Here is a 20815-nt window from a genome sequence, read left to right on the forward strand (position 1 = left end):
CTAACAGATGAAGGCAGCAATCCTGCTCCACATCCAGTCCTGATGAACACCTACACTTACCCCTTGACAGTACTGCTAAAGGAAGGTTTCAAACAGACAAGTCTCTGCAAGGAAGATTCAGTGGTGGGCCAACCAATTTAGCAAAATTGGAGAAATCTGCTGATCATCACAGTTCATAAAACAAACGTCTTAGTATATATAACACCAATAATAGATAAGTTTGTAGACTCAAGATAAGCATTTCATTTCAGACTATTAAATTTTTAAAATCACAAATAGACAAAGGCATTTGAAATGTGCTGCAGAAATACAAGGGGACAAATATGTGTATGGATGTAGTGCTCTGCAGAACACACAGGGATGGTTAATCAGCATCAGCTGCACTCTAATCTGGACCAGAAGAAACTGCGGGATAAATAGAAATAACAGCTTAGTGTGAAACCGAAGAATGAAAACCTTATGAATGATGGTCATCTGAATCAACACAGCAAAGAAGGAATTAGTGATCTATCTTCCTGCTATTAAAGCATATAAACCCACCATATTAAAGGATAAAGACAACTGGAAACAGAAAAGAACAACAGGGTTTTTCTACTCAGTTCTGGATTTACTAGATTAATTTTCACGTTATGACAGTGGCAACATTTACTGAAGAAATTAAAATTCTGAAATGGTGAAAGCAAGAAATGTAGCAAGCCAAGGCACCAACACTTGCAGATATTCCTATCTGGTCACTTGCAATTATGCTAACATGTGTGTGACAACATCCATTACATTATTTGTTTCTCCTCTCCTCAGAAGATGTGGTAGGTGGAAGGAGTCTGTAGATTATCTTTCTCTGATTTTCAAGTCGTACAAGAGAACTTGCATGTATAAAGCAGCCCTTACCTTCTGGACGGTACTGAGCTACAATAGTCACTGCTTGGCCTGCGTTCTTCAGGGCTGCTGCTGCCTGTTCATGGGTTGCTGCTTTTAGATCTACTCCATTTACCTACAAGTAATATAAAAAAAAGCTCTTCATCAAAATTAATGCTTGTATTTATCACCACAGAACACACACCTGTGGAAAAAAATTAACTGGACACAAACTAGTTTCCATACCATGTGAATTTCCCCTGTTCCCAGTATCCTTCCTGAAAGCAAGTGTCAATAAAATCCTCTCTCACGTACACCCCTCTTAAGAATTACTGAGACTATCATAGTATATCACTCAGTGAATGGACAATTTTCTTCTTGTTTAAGTGTGTTTTCTTTCTTTTTAAGGAGACACAGAGAATGTTATTTTTTGTGATGGTTCAGGGACCTTCTTAGCCAAAGAGTGCCTACAGACCATGCTGTCACCACATCTAGTGAGAGACAACACCCTCTGTGAATCTGGCATTGTTTTCAATGCAGCAGATTCAAAAATAGCATCACAAAAAAACTGAAGCAGAAATGTGTGTTCCACATTTTAGACCAAAAGCACTTTTCATAGTTCAAACTAAAATAAAGATGTGCTTTAATATCAGTTTTAGTAACAGCTGTTAAAAGGACATAATTCCTCTTAAATAACTTCCAAACTACGACGTAATTGTCCAAAGAAATGATTCTCCATAAATTAAGTAATTTCACAAAGAAACACACAAAATATATATGACCTTCAATACTAATATAGAAAAAGCCCTTAGTGAGGTATGAGATGGATCTTTGTAAGACTAACAGGAAGTTCAGCAGTTACTGCAGGAAGACCCAGTTTTAGACACTGCTGCCAAGCGTCTCCATCTCATTAGAAGGCTTATTTCTGAAACCAGCATTCTTTCAATTTAGACACACACAGCCCTCAGCTACCAGACTAAGATAAGTTAATGTCTTCACTGAATGCCTCTGAGAGAACGAAGTGCTATTTTAATCAGGTTATAGATGAGAAACAGGCAGACTAAAGTCCTCGAAGATACTTTGGAAGAATATTGGCACCTGTTCCATTATTTCAAATTTAGCTCAATTAATAACATTCTTTGTATCTCATTAATTGGCATTAATATGCAGGGAGGGGGAAACTTTTCTTGCTGTTTAAATAAAAGAAGCAAGGAATCCTACAGAAATTATCCGATCTCCTTTCCTAAGCTCTCCGCTCAGGTCAGCTGGCCCTCCTGCAAGGATGAAAGAGATGAAAATTCCTTCTCCATCTTCTCCTCCAACAATGTTGAAACCAAGACCTGTTGATCCTCGATGTAAGACGACCTTTCTAGGCTCTCTGAAGGAAAAGAAAGGAATGTGAAATCTCGGTCACTAGACATGAGTAAAAGTAAAATAAACAATTAGAAAAGCTTCTAGATGCAAAATAAAATCCCCTCACTGTTGTTAGGTGAACTGAACAAATCTGTATGTATGTATGTATAAATAAATGAATAAATAAATTCCTATTATACTACAATGCTATTCAGCACTAAATGTCATTACTTAATGTTTTCCATCTTGTTCAAGAACATCAGTATAGGTTGTGACATTCTCAAATACATTTTCAATTTCAGTGAAGCAACTGCAATTGAAAAAGTTAAACTTAACCAAGTTGTTGCAATCTCTTTCATAGGACCCCCTCCTAACTTGAATGAGGGGAGGAAAGAAGAAATATTGATAAGACCAGTCAAAATCTAATGCAGAAAGACTCCTTCCAAAAATCTACTAACCTGCTACTCGATCTAATAAAAGTAAAGCGTAAGTGATCTCAGAAAAAGACATTTCTAATAAAGCAGAGAAACTGTGCACTGCATTTCAAAAATCACTAGAGAGCACTAAAGAACAATTAATGGACATTAAGTATTTGGAGGCATTAATTATTAATTTACAGGATAAAGTAAGAAGCTGCTTTCTTTTCCAAAACAAAAAGTATCATCTAGTCCAATCTTTAAAAATCACTCAATTTTTGCACTAGCTATTAAATCATCTTAAGGTCGAATTCTTAAATTTCACCTCTATCAACTATTATATTCATATTTTCAGAGTACTATTCTATTACAAATAAATGACATTGTGGAAAAAAAAGTATATATATTGCTCTGGATCACACCAATATGTTAACAAAAACAGAACAGAAGAGAGAACAGAAAGATGCAGTATCTTTTAAAACAACACTCAAAATTTATAAACTTCTTTTTGGGATGGAGAGAATGTAATATGAGAAGGTAATTCAAAGAAAATCTAAACATTTTTCTGAATAGCCCTTGCATTTCGGAAGAAATCTAAAACCAGCCTTTTACAGTAATTTTAAAGGAAAGCAATAAAACCATAATGATATCAACAGGATGGAATAATTTTGGCTTATATGTCTACCTAACCCTCAGCTAAAAATCAGTACAAAGACATATCCTACCTTCCACTACACTAAAATCAATTCTCCAATTCATTATGCCACTTATGTTTCAATCCTGGGTGGACCCTGCCTTGGAATCTGAGTGACATTATCCATATCAGATGGTGGTATAACACAGAATTCAGCAACAGCATACTGAAAATGCAGTATAACATCCCTATACTTGCAGAACAGAAGGGCAACAAAATTACAACAGCTTCCTTTGATCAGCAATGATGAACAAAAGATTAATGCAATCTACTGAATCAGTGAAGGAATGAACAGTCTGTTAATGGGAAAGGATTAAGAGCTCTCCAGCCTTTCTGGGTTTAGAATCCATCAAAACAAACCTTTGTCTGTGGGGGCAGAGAGGATCCAAACATTGCTTGCTTTAAAATAAGAAAATCCCTGGTCTGCTCATACTACCATCCTAAAAATCTCTGTTAACGCAGGCAGCATTCCCAGGGGTTTCTCTTTTTAACGCTATTCCTGGACTGATAAATCAACTGTGTGTATAGATACATATAAATATACCTAGTTTTCTCCTTACAACAATGTTCACAAGAGTTAAAAAACTAACATCTATTTCTTGAAATAAAATATAGCATTCACTAGTATTTTGCCCACAAACACATCTTGGAGCTTCCCTGGTTAATCAATTTGACACTTAGATTTGGTTATTCATTACCTGGTAATCTCATCATCTCCAAGCATTCCCTTGGGAACTGGTGAATATCGCCCTGGTGATGCTGGGGGCAGGGACTGTCCCAGGTATGCAGATGGAGTGATATGGTTATCCACTGGCTGAGAATAAGCTTCACAGAGGTGGAAGAAAAACAAGAAAAGACATTAGGATAAGACAGAAAAAGGGCTGGAGGAACTGAAACAAAGGAGTGACCTCTTCTAAAAATGAACTATAGCAGTTCAAATGATATATTATAAATATCATAGTTCTAAAATATTGTCTTAAGTCTGCAAATTCCCAGGTCTCCTCACCAAGTCAGTAAGCAAATTTTTCAGTTTGAAAAAAAGAAAACTTTTTTAGAAACAGTTACTGTGGGTAGTTGAAGCCCATGGGGACAGTCTGGAGATTTATCTGTTTTAAAGCTGTCTTTAACTTGACTGAAGCAAAGTTTTAACTGAACCACAACGCACATACTAAAAGAAATTTAGCATCTTAATGATTACAATTGATGGAAAATATTCTACAACACCAGGAGAATTGTTTCAATAAATAATTAAGAAGGTGCATGACGTTTCCAAGTTAGGCACATCAATTTTAAGTGCTCATTAAGGCACAGTCATACCCCCTGTTTGCTATTACAAAGCATGTTCTACAATTGGAAATGTTTTTCCTGGTGTATGTGCTTCAAATTTTGAGGCTTAAATATGAAGGGTGGGCACACTTCACAGATTCAGTGTTATGAAAGTTGCCAGACTCTCTTTGCTCTTACCTTCTGTATCAGATGGGGTACCTGACCTCTGAGGATTTACACTAAACCCAAAGCTCTTTAACTGAACATACATGACACAGATTGCAGCAGCAATCTGCATATTCTCCTTTTTTTTTCTTTTCCTTTTTAAACCATTATCAAAAAGTTTCAATCATATACAAACTTATTAAGAGTACTCTCTTGATATCTATCTATATACGTGATTTTATAAATACATATATACACACATATATATACACACAAACACACACAATATATATTTGCTAAATAGGCATCTTTCAAACCACCCAGGTCTGGGCGGGACTGTGCCTGTAGTTCTAGATTCCTAGTAAACCTGTGTGCAATAAATTCTTCACACGGCATATGCATCAGATCAACACTGTCAGCATTTCAGCAAGCATTAAAATCCACTATTAAGAGCTCCAGCAGTTTAAAAGCACTGGGTGATAAAGTAATTGTGCTATTCAGACACACCAGCCCTCAGTTAGTTGCATGAGACTGTGCAGAATTTTTGGAAATCATAATTCTGGATACACAAGAGGTTTCAGCAAAATTCAGAACTGAAGTACAAGAGGTACCTGGTGCCCTTCTATAACAGACAGACGGAAGCTCCCTCACATTGCTTGGCTTCATGAGGTCTAAAGCAAAGAGAATGCTGCTTTTGCTAAAACCAAATCATCAACATAAGCATTCACATCTGACAATTCCCTAAAAATTAGGAACTGTTCAACATATGTGATTCCTAATACAGTTTTTTAGAACAGCAGTAACACACACATATTGCACCTTCATCCTTCTACTCCCTGCAAGGATTTTATAGATCCCACTACCTTCCATCTGTCCCAGTACAATATGTAGTTTCTGTGCACTGGTAAGAGATTCGGACACCTAACTGTCAGTTTCAAGACTTGGGGTTTTTAGTCACACAGGAATTTCAGCAACAGATTTTACACAATGATTACCAAACCATATTGCAATATTTGCTTTTCAGTTAAAAGAGATGGTTTTTAATACAATATTATTATTTCCACGTCATTGTACACACTACTTGCTTAAAACAAAACCACACACAAATACAGTTATTTTGCTTTTCTCAGAAAATTTTAAGGCTAAAGCACAAAAAATGAAATGCAAGACATTATGAGCTCTTTTCCAACTACAGGAAAATGGGTTTTGATTAAAAAACCTGAACAACTGTTGCACAGTATAGCAGCTCTGTACATTCTGTTCATGCACTAAATTATCTCATTTCACAAAACGAATTTGAAATTGCTTTTAACAAGCCAATGGCAGCCATAATGATGCATATTTTATAGGAAGTAATTAGATACAAATTCTATATTCATTGACGTACAGTGCTTCTCCTTTGATTGTTTTTCAAGTTCCTAAAGCTTTTAACTGCACTGTGTTCAGAAACATACACACCAACTACTACATAATCTTATTTTAAACATTTTTTTATCCTTTCACCATGTAACTAAAAGTCAGCTATCAATCAATATAACAGTTTATTATTTCAGACCTGTGGACTGTTCCACAACAGCACTGGCCACATCCTTTATAGGGTTTTACATATGCTACTTGCTTGGAACAGTCTGGTCCTTTCTCAAGGCTGGTGTTCTCAGCGCTATGAAAGAAAACCTACAAGGCATGAAGAGGCTCTCTGTGGAGCCCGGGCACGAAACCATGCCTGTGCCCTTCCTGAAACTGTTTTAGATTGAAATTATAGTTGAACAGTATTCATGATGAACATGATAGAAATAAAAGGCAAGCCATCACTTTTTGAATCCTAAAGGAGGTCTAAACTTCTGTTTCCAGGTAAATATTATTACTGATGGAACTGATAAAGGAACTGTCTTTTGGATGAACAGAAAATTGCATGCATAAAATCAACTTGCTTTGACAGGAAAAGTCAGACTCTTAAGAAGAAATTCCATTTCCAAATCCACCCTCTCCTTCACATAAGACAGTTCTAGACAAAATGAAAAAATGGAAGATTTCCTATTATTTTCCTATTGTCTGTAAACTGAGGACACCAATCACAAGTACAATCTCTAAAATGGGAAATAAAATTAAAACTTTATTTTCTTTTACTGTTATTACATATTCTTCTCTTCCTGTACTTATGCCATTTAAGAAATGATAAGGGATTCATATCTAGTGAAGAAACTGATTATTCCATACCTTCCAGTATTTTATTTCTCAATGCAGTGTGGAAATACTGTACCAAGGCACAAAAACACAAAGGAAAAAATACTTTGAAATTAATTAGGAGTTAAAAATGCATCATTAATAATGTCTTCAAAGGAGGCCTGTATAGGAAGCAAGTACTCTCTCTCAAAAACCATTTAGCCACTTTTCTAACTCTGATATTCTACTACATGCACTTCACAGGTAATGTTGGTGTTTTAAACAGCAAGTACTACACCTTCTTAGTAGTATTTCAACTGAATAACTTTAAAAGCATTTATATGAACAAATCACTGGGTATTTGTTCCAGGAACCATTTAATGACCACATTTTACATATAGATTATGGAGGCAGTTTACACTCCTACTGACATATGACCCCCACAGCAGGCTAATAGCTCTGATTATCCCACACACATCAGCTGAGCCGTCAATGCTCAGGACACAAGACCATCCCACCCGCGGTGCTGTTGTTCCTCTGCACACAGTAAATATAGTGGGGGACTTCTGTTGCATTTCCATGTTTTCTGTACGGGAAGTTCTCATTTTTCAGCCTGATAGAGAGTGGAGAACAGCACTCAGAGGGCAATGTGCTCAGAAACAACAATCTTTCCTAATTTTATTCTTCTTGAGTTAGAAAATGCTTTACAGATCACTGTAAAGTAACTGTTTAGACTGGCAATCCACACCCCAAGAGCTAAAAGATAAATCCACAGAAGCAATAGAAACAGGCATAGCAATCAACTGTTCCAGGTCTGTGACCAAGCTTTCATCACACATACACATCCCAGTCTCTAGAGCTACAGCACACAGCCATCAGCTACTTTTCCCACATTCATTCTCTGCTGAATCTCGGGTCTCAAACAACCCCAACTCTTCTTGAACAAGATTTTCAACAGTAACTTCCCTCACGGGCAGCTGGAAGCTGTTCACTCACTCTGACAAATATCAAATGACAGAGGTCAATTTTCAGCCCCAGGTGCACAGTGTTGGCACAACATCTGTACTCTTCCCAATAAATACTGCCATAAATCAGAAGCTCAGAAACCTCTTGATGAAATATCCCTTGATTCTAAGGCACTAACCCCAAGGAAACATCAAATGATTTAATTATCTATATAGATACTAACTTATTTGATCCCTTCTTTTGAGCCATCAGACCACCTGACAAGGCCATACTATTGTGTGGCTGATATTCTTACTACAGGAGTTCTAAAAGAAATCAGATTTTGCACAAAACCTAGACACTGAAATTTGTGAACCTTGTTCTCGAACAGTTCTTCAGTATCCTCACCTCTGCATTTTAAATCCCCATCACCACGGTGAGGCAGACCTAAACAAGACCAGTTCCCGAGGCAAAATCTTATGAATTAACTACCATGTTTACACAAGTTAGCACAGTGAGCAATCTATTGCATGTTCTGCACAGTACCAAATACTGTGCACTGTGCTTCTAGATGTTTCTGTTAAAATGAGAATTAAAAAAAAAAAAACAAGAAACACAGAAATAAAATAAGCAAACAAAAAACCCTCCCAAGGGGGGTCTGTAAGTGAGCAGTTTACATATAAACTCAAGAGCAGAGTTTCTACCTTGACATCATTTGTAATAGACACGTTCACAGGGAGCTTCTGTGCATGACTTACTTCTCCTTTATGGTAGGACTGAAATCCTAAGAACCTGGACAAAAGGATTCTCATGGACAGAAATGGGAAGGAGGATCGCAAATACAGCTCAAAACAGCTGCAGGTGAGTAGGTGAAGAAAGAAGCCTGGTAACTGTTTCAACACTGACTCACAATCTAAGTGATCCTAGAAAATATCTCTTTAATATCTGCCATCTGGTGAAAGCTCTTCAGAATCCCTAACCTAAAGCTCTTGAGCTCTTTACTGCTCTGCTAAATGCAGTATAAAATACTACATGCAGGTGCCACCATTTTTTGGTAAGAGTTCTATCTAACTGAGCAGCTTCTTGCAGAAAGCAGAGGCTTTCTAGTTGCAAAGTTATCAAACTCCTTTATAAAGCAAGAAAGAGCCTTTGAAGAGATTGATATCTCCCTTTGAGATTTCTGTTGTAAATGTGCAAATGCTGAGAGGTACTGGAAAAGCTTTTGTTCTGTCCTGTATTAGAAAAATAGCATTTAGCAGCTCAGATACACACAGTTGTTTCTTATAAGTGAAAGATTGAGTTAAAAAATAAACCGATTTCCTGGAATTAAGTCATTAAACACCTCAGCAAGACCTTTGGGTCTGCTTTGTGTTCAAAATTCTGGCAGTAGGTTCAGTCTCCACATCAGTGGCAGTAACAGCCAGCTGCACTTTGATTAACAGAGACACAAGCTCATGGAGTCTTAGGTTTCTAGAAAAGGCTTCCCTGTCATAAGGAAAAGAAACAGACGAAAGTTTCATCAAAGAACCCAGCACTTTGCAGAGGAATGTTCTTTGGTCTACCAGAAACAGTGAAAAACAGAGTATCTTCAGATGGAGAACTGAAGGGAACTGTAGCTAAATGAAATGAAACTCAGAAAATCTACTCAAAAGTACAGACAGCCCACAAACCTTGTCAATGGTCACTAACAGACAGACAAGACACCGGAATCTGAGAAAAACTTTTCAGAATGTTTGAGTAGGAGGAGAAAGGTTCCCAGAAGCAGCTGCTGGAGCTTGAGGTACATGACAAGGTCAGGAGATTGGCTTTTCACTTCTCAGTAAAAGGATAGAAGTGACACTTCCCACAAAGAATGGGATACTGGGCTCCACAGAATGCCACCATCTCTCAAATCACACTTAGAGGGAGAGCAAATGGAGAGAAACTCTGCAGGAAGGATGGTAATGGGACAAAAGGAGCCTGCATGTGTGACCAGGCCATTAATCTCCAGGTAATGGATATGACATTGAGTCATGCCCACTGAGAAATTAAGGACTCAAGGCAAGATGGCAGTGGACATCCTCATGGCAGTTATGTGGGATTACCCTTGACAGAACTTTCCTGATCTGTCCAGCCAATGGCCATGGTGAGAAGGTATTCTTGAAGATGTCACTGTCTCTCTTATGGCTCCATGTTATGATGCAATTACCTTCAATGAACTGAGTCTCCAGTTCATCCACCATTTGAGACAAGAGGTCCAACAACCAGTGGCCACTTTGCCAGTGTCATTATTTATTTGGACTAGGTGAATTAACAGGAATCAGCTCCTTCTCTACCTTCCTCCCCTCAAACTTTCTACAGGTTTTGCCTTTGTCCCCACAAAAGATTAACAAAGTAAATATTCCAATGATTGAGTCAGGGTACAGTAGTAAGAGATGAGATACTCCAATGTTTGTCACACCCCAATCCACAGCAGTGTAACTGCATTACTGCAACACTACCAGGAACACTATGTACAAATCAGATCTCTCTGTCTCAAAAAATATGAATTCAAGGTGAAACATATGAAAAGATCAGTTATAGGTAAAGAGAAAAGGAAGCCTACTTTCCAAGGAAACAGTGGGAAAGGTTATTGAACAAACTTGATACAGTAAGGGAAAATGGCTGCTCTTTAACCATAATATCTATGAGTAGAACACTGTGGAAGAATCAGTGGAGGCTGAAAATTAGGTATGTCAAAGAATGGAGCCTTCAAGAGCATCTTTCTAATAACACAGTGGAGATAAAACCTAATTACCTCCAAATTGTAATTCAATAAGCTTACAAATAGATTAAGATACTGTAGCTATTGCCAATAAATGATGGGCTTATAAGGTACACTTCAGTCCTCTGTTGCGCTGCACTTTTGTTTGTTGTTCTTTACATACTGTTTTCAATTACATCTTCCAGTCCCAAAGTGCTCTTTTTTTTCATATGAAGTAGTATCTAAACAGATCAGTGCTACATATCAATTACACATATCTAATGGCAGGAAACAAAGCAATACCTAAAATAACTCACCATTTCATGTGACAACATGAGTAAAACTGGTCACCCAGAAAAGTCAGTCTGTTTAGTCTTGGGAAGACACAGTCATATCATTCTCTTCCCTTTCTCCAGCCACTAAATGATAATAAACCGTCTCGAAGTATACTCAACTCAAATATTTCTTTACATTGTAGTTCAACCCTGAACTTTCTGGATTTGTATGTGTGACTTTGAAAATACTCTTGTCAGTAGTACCCTTATGTCAACAAGAAATTCTTGTAACTACTTTTGAATACTTTTTTTTCCATTTGAATTGTCAACAATTATGTCAAAACTGAAGTCAGATTTCAAGTAAGTTAACATGGAATTTTTTGGCATATTCACAGACAGGCACCAGAGCAAGAACTTCCCATCCTCCCAGGTCAGTTTATTCAAGTATATGCAAGCTCCTGATAAACCAGGAAAACAGGAAAAATGTCAGAGCATCACTATCCCCTAGTTGAAACAGTATTGTCTTTTGCTTAGTTTACAGGATACTGAACATCCTCACAGTGCATTGCTTGCTATTCTTCACAGCCCCCAAGAGCATGAGGCACTTGTTCTCTCTCCTTGTACTCATCAGCAAGTGATGAGCAACACAGCTTCTAGGACTGGGCCATGACAGCCACAAAAACATACCTGAAGCCCCGCTGTTGCTGTCTTTTCAAGATACAAGCTATAGGATGTTGTTCTGTACAGCATATAATTTTCCTCATTTATCAACATATGTCAGATTTTTGCCCCATATAATTTTTAAAACCTTGAAACAGTTAAAATACTAAAAATGAAATATGTTAAAGCCTTAAGGGAAAATTAATTAAATCAGAAAGATAAGATGAACTTACAGTTTGTGATGTCAGGAGGGGCATAACTGTCATTCATGAACATGCTGGTGGGTTTTGCAACCTTCAGATAAACAAAGTCAGACGTGTTTTTTAAGGCAGTCACTGCTTCTTCATGAGTAACTTCTTCTAAGCAAACACTGTTCACCTAAAGAGAAAAAAACCCCAAATTCTCAACACAGAAAAATGTACTGTTTTCATAGGACACTCACTGAAAGCTGTTGGAGCACTGGCACTGAGAGTCTTTATTCGGATTCATGTGCCATGGACATAATTGGTTACATAAATAGATTTTAATTCCTACCACTCCTGAAGACTAAAAAGTCATTTTGCTGTATTTGGTAATTGTAGTGCAACCTAAACACAGAGGAAGTTACATTCTGCAATATATGGGTGTGTATCTCTACCTTAGTGACTAAAGCTTTGACTAAGTGAAATTCAGCTAATCAGAAGATCATAGAATGGTCTGGGTTGAAAGGGACCTCAGAGACCATCTCGTAAGGATACCACACACTAGACCACGTTGCTCAGAGCCTCATCCAGCCTGGCCTTGAACACTTCCAGGGATGGCATACCCACAACTTCTCTGGCAACCTGTTCCAATGCTTCACCACCCTCATAGTGAAGATATCACAGATGACATTTTACTTACTTCTTTCTTGAGTTAAAGAACTGAGGGAATGATTACAGCTACCACCAACTAGGACACGGTATTTAGTATATCCAGTAGCAAACTGCACATGCTCCTTGTATCTCTGAAACAGTACCTGATATTGATCTAAAACTCTTTTATTTAATTTTATCAGCCAAATGTTTTTAATGGATAAAGTAATGCTGGACAAAGTAATTGGTCACAAAAGTTTGGAACTTATAACAAAACTTCCTTTAAGCCTTCCCTATAATTTATGACAGAAGCAAGTTAGCATGGAAATTTTTTGTATAGGTGACAAATTACAACACTGGAATGCAATTCACCATTAAAAGGAAGTTTTCCAGTGCTCTTGCATTCTGAGAAGTCCTATAAATAAAAACACTTCCTATAATGAAGATTGTAAATCTTAAAACCATGAAATATGAAGAGCATTATCATCAAGCAGTTGGACCTTTAGGTTTGTGAACTTGCATGGCATATGAAGACAAATATTTACTGTGCAGCTGATATTGTAAGCATATTCTCTCTGTTTTTTCCTCCCAGTTCTCAGGTAAGGATCTGTTCCTGTCTTGAGCTGATTCCACAGAACCATGCATTGTAACACCAAGATCTCATTCCTAATATTTAAAAAGAAGCAGGATTCTTCACATAAAGGGATAATCCCAGTATTTTTTAAGTACCTTCATATTCCCTAGCTCTGTGTTTTAAGTGACAAAATTATCCAAAAAGTCTTTTTACAGATGGAAAACTCTGCACTAAACATTTAGAGTTCATTTTTACTGTTGGAAGAGCAGTAGAATACATGTTCTGCTGTTTTGTACTGTGAGTACAGATGTACCCAGGGCTCTTACATAAGGAAATAGTGGTAGAGGAAGGAGTGTAGAGCAATTAACCTCACTAGAGTTAACAATGCAGAAATACATTCAGAAATTTCTGGCTGTGGCTCTCATTTTTCTATCTGGACAACAAATTTCTGGACTGAATTTAAGAAAGTTGAAAGTTATTTTTACTTTGTGCATAGAAAAATTCAACTTTGAAGCTATTTTAAGCTTTTGAAAAAATAAAAATGCCATTCAAAAGCATTACAAACACTGAAATGCAATATAAGCAGCAGTTTTACTAAAGGCTGGCTAGCCACCAGTACAAGGAGTTCCATTCCATTCTTCTCTTTTGAGAAGAGAAACAATCCCATTGTATGTTTGTTTAAAATGCTGTCACTCAGATCCCAGAAAATAATAGCAGGCCTCAGAAATAAACATGCTGATTCATACAGGTTTTGCATGGAACATTGGGCTGAGGAATAGATTTCAGATTTTCTGATGAGATGGCGTTGAATGATGCAGATTTAATTTTATCACTGATTTCCAGGCAGCTTAACCACAAATTGAATCATACCCCTCTTGAGCCTAAAAGTGAATGGCCATTAAGAAAATGCAGCTCTTACTTACAGCTAAAAGTTTGTCTCCAATCTGAAGTTTGCCATCTTTATGTGCTGCCCCACCTTCGATGATTTTGGTTACATAAATGCTGTTGTCCCCAGGTATATGCTGATTTCCTACACCACCAGCAATACTGAAACCAAGACCTGCTTGAAGATAAAGGCATTACTCAAGAAACCTTTATTGCATTCATTGTATTCAAATTCTTACACAAATAATAACAATCCTTGTATCACACGTAAATATATATAATATCAGGCTCTGGCTGAAGCAATTCTGATGCCTTTTCAAGTGAACTTGAATAATTTTCTAAAAAATAAAGTTCTAGAAAAGGCATAACCTGTACACAAGTTCTGAAAACCAAAAGCTAGACAATTTACTTCATGCCTTGTGAAGTATGGGCACAGCAGAGCTATAGCACCTCCGCTGATATTTATAGAACTTCTTCCCAGAAAGTACTTTCCCTAAATTATTTTTAATCTCTCAAAGATCCTTTTTAGGTAATCCAATGAATTATTTTACTCCAATTTTTAATGTACTTAAAAATTACTAGATATAATCAGACACATTTTTACCATTTAAAAGAAAACACTGCATTCTGCAAGAACAGTTTCAATCCTATCCTTATGAAACAGAAGCTTTGTATTTCCAGCATACCTTTGGGGCCTTTCACAAGTTTGATTTCCACTATTTTTTCTGTGACTGGTTTTCTTCTTTTGACATACAATCGTACGATTGATCCCGCTTCTTTCAATGCTTCCACTGCTTTGCTGTGTGTCACATCCCGAACATCCACCTCATTTACTCGTAGGATACAATCATTAACCCTGGAGACAGCAACAGTCATGCTCAGCTGTTGTGTTATAGCAGAGTGCACACATTAGGAGCCCAATATTTTATCAAGAATACACTAACATACAGGTTAACACATTAAAATACAAAGATTTTTTTTCAAAATTCTACTCATTCAAAACAACGCTCTAAAATTAATTATTATTGCTTGAAAATAAATCAAGGATCACTAGAAAGCATTTAAGAGGAATATTTAGTTCACAGCTGAAGAGGGCACCATATTACATGTTCCTCATTTAGACAGTGTTTTGATCCGATGTTTGTAAAAATTACCTTTTGTTTACAGCTATAAAACAGAATTTAAAAAATCAAAGCCTTGAAGGCACACAATGAAAACGCACCGTTTTTAAGCCATGATAGGAACAAGTCAATCTTGCTTTACACAAGCAGATTAAGTGCTGGCCTTCCAGTCCATTTAACATGTTGCTGCACTAACACTGAGTCCTCATTACACTGAGTGCAATGCCAGGCCCACCTGTCACCATGTCCTGCCAGATGTACCTCTGACAATGGCCAACAAGCTAAAATGAAGCCTTGAAATAACCTCATTAGGACTAAAACCCATAATACATTCAGGTATTTGCACATGAAATGATGGGGCAAGTTTTTGGCGACACAAGAGGAAAAAAGATAGTCCTACAATCAATGTGGATGGGTACCTGAAAAATTAAGACACTTAATTATTACCAAGCATAAAAAAGGGTTGTTATTAAACTCAACTATCTCTAAGAGTTACCTATTCTACCTGTCTAAGCATTTTCTCAAATTAAGGACTGTGAAACATATGGTATAATAAATTTATACCACACAATAGAAAAAGTTCACCTAATTTCCCTGAACTGCCAATATTATTACTTTGGGAGACACATATTGGACCACTCAAACATTCTTCATTATTTAAAAAACACTTCTGTAAGGAAACCCTATTTAACATCTAATGCAGGATGATAAAACTGTTAAAAGTAACAGAAAATTTTCTATCCACTGTTTAAAATACAATAACAGCACTTAGCAACCCAACACAGAAATTCACCCTACCGTAATCTTCCATCCTGGGCAGCTGCACCCCCGGCTATAATTTTTGTAATGAAAATACTTGCATCATCCCCAATATGTGGGTTGTCTGTACCACCTGCAATGCTAAAGCCAAGTCCTGAATTTCCCTAAAGATAGAAGGGAAAAAATGATTTATACATTTCTTTTCTGGGGGAAAAGATATTCTGGTGTATTTGATTCACTGTAGAACCAGATCTACATAATTTTCACTGATAACAAAAATATTAAAAGACAGTTTAAGCAGTATGCTACATATATAACTTATTTCTATGAAAATAAGTATAATTACATCTTAAATATATGTAAGGAGAACGTAAGTCATTGTATAACTAAGAGATACAGTTCCAGCCCCACAGCTTTCTCATTGAACTTGATAAACTGTAGGAACCCAGAGTGCAGAGAAATATTCTCTGCACTCTGGGTTCCTACAATAAACTACATAAAATCTTCTATCTCTAATGTGCTAGATATTTGAGGTTATTCATACAAATATTTGCTCCTCATTAAATTATTAGTGGCATATTCTTTTTCCCAGAGAAGCCTTTAAATAGCTTGTGTCCTACCTCTAATATATCCCCACAGATGCAGAGATTCAGACTGATATTTTTCTCTTCAAGGATTGCTTGCCCTTACCATCAACTGCAAGACCTCTTCACCCTCTCAGTAACCACCAAAACTGCACAGGTATTAGATACAATAATTTCTTTCTGTCTTTTTGTTAGCAGTGCATCTCAAGTGAACTGAGCTAAAACTCAATGTAGAAAACCTAACAAAGAAATGCATGTGACAAGTGTCACATAATCTCAATATAAAACTTAATGGTATATAAGTAAAAGCCTATGAAAAAAATAGCAATACAGATGAAATCAGAATCTGTGTTGTTAGTCTCTACAAGTCTGGGTAGCAACATTAAATGCAGGATGTCTTAGAGGAGATCATTCCCCCCATTTTACTCTCAATGGTCAAGGATATTAATAAACTTTCAATTCCTGCTTAGCAATTGAATGTACTTTTTTTCTTCAGGTTAAATAATCTACCTAAAACAAAAAAAGAAAGAGTAAAAATTGGTTTGGATTGCTATTTTTCATATTAAAGTATCATAAATCCCATTTCAAACAGAGTACAGAATGACATTTAGCATGTTACCCTTTCAAGAGTAATTTCTTCATACTCGTAATCTGCATCTGTGCCATTAACCTATAAAAAACAGAAAAGTGAAACTTACAGAGAATCTTATACTTTCCATGACACAGTTTGCTTGGCAGTTCACTCCCATCAAATCTCAGCTAATTCACAGTGACCACTGAGGTCAGAGGGGACATGTGATTTTCACACTACTCTGTATTTATGAATCAGACAATCTTTTTGTATGAGTTTAAAAGTTGCCAGTTCAGAGAGCAGACTGTTCTACACAACTACTGTAGGGCACAAGTCCTCTGCTTCTGATTGCCAGAAAGAAAAATGCTCTTGAGATACTCAGATGTTCCTCAGGCTATACAGGAACTTGAAACTGAGAAAAAATAAAGAGAATGTGGGGTAGAGAAGAATTGTAAGGAAGAATAGAGCAGCATTTGCCAATTGTTGTTCCACACTGAGCAGAGAAAAATCAAAGACTGATGCTTTACACCACCTTCTCATGAGAAATGCGCAAGACCCTTCTAAAGTAAAATTTAACAACTGTTTATACTACTATTTATCATGTTACATACATACTAAAGTTCAACAATTTAAAAGAGGGACAAAAAGAGAAGAAGAGTTTAGAAGAATATTTTATATCTTGATGAAAAAGCAAAATCCTAGAAAGAAGCCTTGACATCGTCAGGTTAGAAAGGATACCCACATTCTTTGCTACCTACAGAAGTAGGACAGAATCAAATACCAGAAGCAACAAATATCAAAACTAAGCAAAATCAATTAAATAACAAATTCTTATTCATATTTAATATTCAAGAGTAAGTTTTATTTTTTCCATTACTGACCTATCTTAGAACTCAAATTCTTTCCTCCACAGCTGCCTGCAGCAGCTACAGACAATTACCTATTTCTAGCCTTTTAGGATGAACTATTTAACAAAGTAAGAAGTAACATTTATACTATTATTTTACAAAGGACCTGGTCTATCCTTAAGATACAGAGTATCTGATAGACTTTGTACTCTTAACATGCTAAAGATAAAAAACATGCTTAGAAGAAAGCATTTTAAAATCTGACCATTTCCTAGCAGAGAATTTAAAAAGGAAATTTAATTCATCCCCCAAAAAATTAAGATCAAGCTACTTCCTTTCTCCTATATTTATTTAACATATTTAAATGCTCCAAAAGCTGGTGATGCCATGACTTTTACAGGCTAACATCAAGCTCATTTATCCCTCACTCTCTAATTATATCTCCCCTTAATACAATAGGAGCCATATCCATTCCACACATAACAGATTATCATCTTTGCAAAGTACCTCAAAAATGATTATGTCCTTAGTAGTTTGCTCAGTGGAAAAGATAAGGTGGTTTTAACACATGATATTTCTCTATTAAAAAGGGATGAGGTCCTGACCTTCTGAATACCTGAAACTGAATCTATTGCTACACCAACACAAAAGAAGACACTGTGATCAAGAAGTTTTATGGTAGCTTAGTCCTTGAGCTATTATCTACAGGAATAATAACATGTGCTAACTGAAGCAGTCATCCAGCATTACAGTACCTGCAAAAGGTTCATGATGATTGATCAGTGTGCAATGGTCTTTTCTTTTCTTTTTTTTTATTAAATAAATAACAAGGATGATTAATAATTTCCCTATTCATTGCCATTAGACAAAAAAAAGCTGATCCTAATATATTTAAGCAGTCTCTTATTTCCATGTACAAAACTCTGTAATCCAATTAAAAATATCATCTAGATAAACAGGAGCAAACAAAAACCTCCATCATTTTTATCTTTTCCTTTAGCTCAGCTCTATAGACTCCCTCTTTTTTTGAAAAATTACCTCTGAATTTATTTATCTAACAAACCAAACATTAGTAGAAACAGTAGCAAGGATATATCCCATGATAAAAATCATTGACCTAGTCTATCTTTTCCAAGTTTTAAAGGGACCTCAGACCCACTAAGCTAAGCTTTATTTGCAGGGTCTTCCCCTGAATGAAGGATTTTCTATATAAATGTCGTAATTATGCATGACAAACGAAAATCTCAGCCTCCACATAACTACACTTATTACCTTAATGTTTCAAACAGAACCAACTAATTTTTATGAACTTTTAGAATACTAAAACCTTAAGTATAGCCACTGCATGAAGAAATGCTTTTATGAGAAGTGCAACGGAAATGGCACATTAAATATTAAAGCAGCTGCCTGCACAGTTGGACAGATTGTTCTCTGAACACTGAACCTCTGGAACCTCAAACAATTGTGTTTTGTACTGTCACACATTGGTACACAGAAAAATTCCCACCTGCAATCTGCAACCTTTTTTTTCCATGAAACAGCAATTTAAGGAGTTTAAGTAACTGTCATGAGAGCTGACAAAATCAAGCACCATCAGAGACATAAAAATAGGTTTTATTAAACAGCAAAAACAGGCCTACACAACTACGTACATAAAACATGATTTAAAGTTATAATTGAAAGCAAGTGTAGACTTACATATGTGGAAGTCTCCAAAGAATCTGTATTCACCAGCACTGGAGGGGGATTTGCCTTTAAAAAAAAAAATTACACAGCATAAGAAAATGCAATATTAACGAGAATTTTACAATATTTAACTTGCTGACTTTCTCAGAGTTCTGTTAAAAGGCAGCCTCACCTTGAGAATCTCAAAATTGACCTCCTGAAACACTTGTTACTATCCTGAGCAAACTGCTTCCCTAACACAAAACCACACTGTTAGGGAAGACTGAGACCATATTTAATATCTAAGTTCTGACATTTATTGTCTTGTTTTTCAAAAGAAAACCTGAGTAATGCTACCATTTGACATGATGCCAATTACCCTAGTACTTGTGGTATGATACACAGAGGTTGTTTTACCAGTCAGTATCTCAAAAACAATTTTTGGTGGATTTGATTTCCATTTCTTCCCATCAGGAACAGTCACCACCTCCCTTTGCAAACTGCAAAACGGAAACCTGCAGAATGCAACTTAAGGAAGAAAGGACCTACAAAACTGACTTGCAAAAGCAAACCCACAGCAAGCGTTGATTTACCACACAGCACCACATGCTTCCATCAGAAAATTGTTAAGGATTAACAGGACATAAGAAGTCAGATTATTGCCACAGAAATCTGAAACAATATTAGCATTTTTACAATTTAGGAACAGTAGAGTAAGTTTACGCTTCTAGTCTCTCACACCACTGAAAATTTTTCTGTGAAAAATGTGGTTCAACTGAAAGAAAATCCATAGGAACTGATGGAATTTCTCTAAAATATTTCCAAAAAAAGAGATTTCTGATTTATCCATCAATTATCTGCCTTTAAAATAGGAAGCATCTAGCCTGCTCTAAGAACATAAAAGAAGCAGTGTGCAGACTCCAAATACTGCTGATTATTAAGTTCAGTGGCACTAAACAAAGTTAATCTCCTTATTGCTTTAATGAATCTGAGAGGGTTTTAATACATATAAAAATACATTCTCTTTAAATTTAAAACATTTAAGGCATTTTTTAATCTCCTAGGTATGTGTGTGTGTGTAAATAAATTTAGGGATAGTTTAAGAGGCTGCAAAAGAAGCAAGTATTAAACTCATTGCACTAACCTATTCATATTCCGCATTTTTGTTTCATTACTATGACAGCAACATACTTCTGAAGATTTTGTGATTTTTAAAAACTCCCAAATCTAGGAAGTGATGACTCAGAAGTGCCTTTCAAAAGGCTGATATGAATAATCTACCATCATTACATAGGAGCCATCAATCTGCTATCAAGTGTCAGAAATTAAGCCTGTGTCATTTAGTAAGTACTAAAATCAGGTGGGATCTACACAAGTTAACAGAGCAGACAATTAAAAGTAAAAGGAAACAAAAAGGATGACACATTTGACTGTCAAAATGCCATCAAAAGCTTTTCTCAC

At 36.3% G+C, this 20815-nt stretch overlaps 1 protein-coding gene across 20 annotated transcripts in view; it reads right to left on the reverse strand.

Moving 5' to 3' along the window:
• The window catches only part of DLG1 (discs large MAGUK scaffold protein 1), a 149568-nt gene that overhangs the window by 38333 nt on the left and 90420 nt on the right, over positions 1-20815 (reverse strand). For all 20 annotated transcript variants that reach the window (XM_048315007.1, XM_048315016.1, XM_048315004.1 and 17 more), the window contains 9 exons: positions 19388-19441; positions 16890-16940; positions 15726-15850; positions 14493-14662; positions 13845-13981; positions 11748-11892; positions 4017-4143; positions 2077-2233; positions 889-991 (listed from right to left, as the gene is read on the reverse strand). In XM_048315007.1, the coding sequence (XP_048170964.1) occupies positions 889-991; positions 2077-2233; positions 4017-4143; positions 11748-11892; positions 13845-13981; positions 14493-14662; positions 15726-15850; positions 16890-16940; positions 19388-19441 (1069 nt within the window). The remainder of the gene's footprint in view (positions 1-888; positions 992-2076; positions 2234-4016; positions 4144-11747; positions 11893-13844; positions 13982-14492; positions 14663-15725; positions 15851-16889; positions 16941-19387; positions 19442-20815) is intronic.

The sequence above is a fragment of the Corvus hawaiiensis genome, chromosome 10 (genome assembly GCF_020740725.1).
Source record: "Corvus hawaiiensis isolate bCorHaw1 chromosome 10, bCorHaw1.pri.cur, whole genome shotgun sequence".
Lineage (NCBI taxonomy): Eukaryota > Metazoa > Chordata > Aves > Passeriformes > Corvidae > Corvus > Corvus hawaiiensis.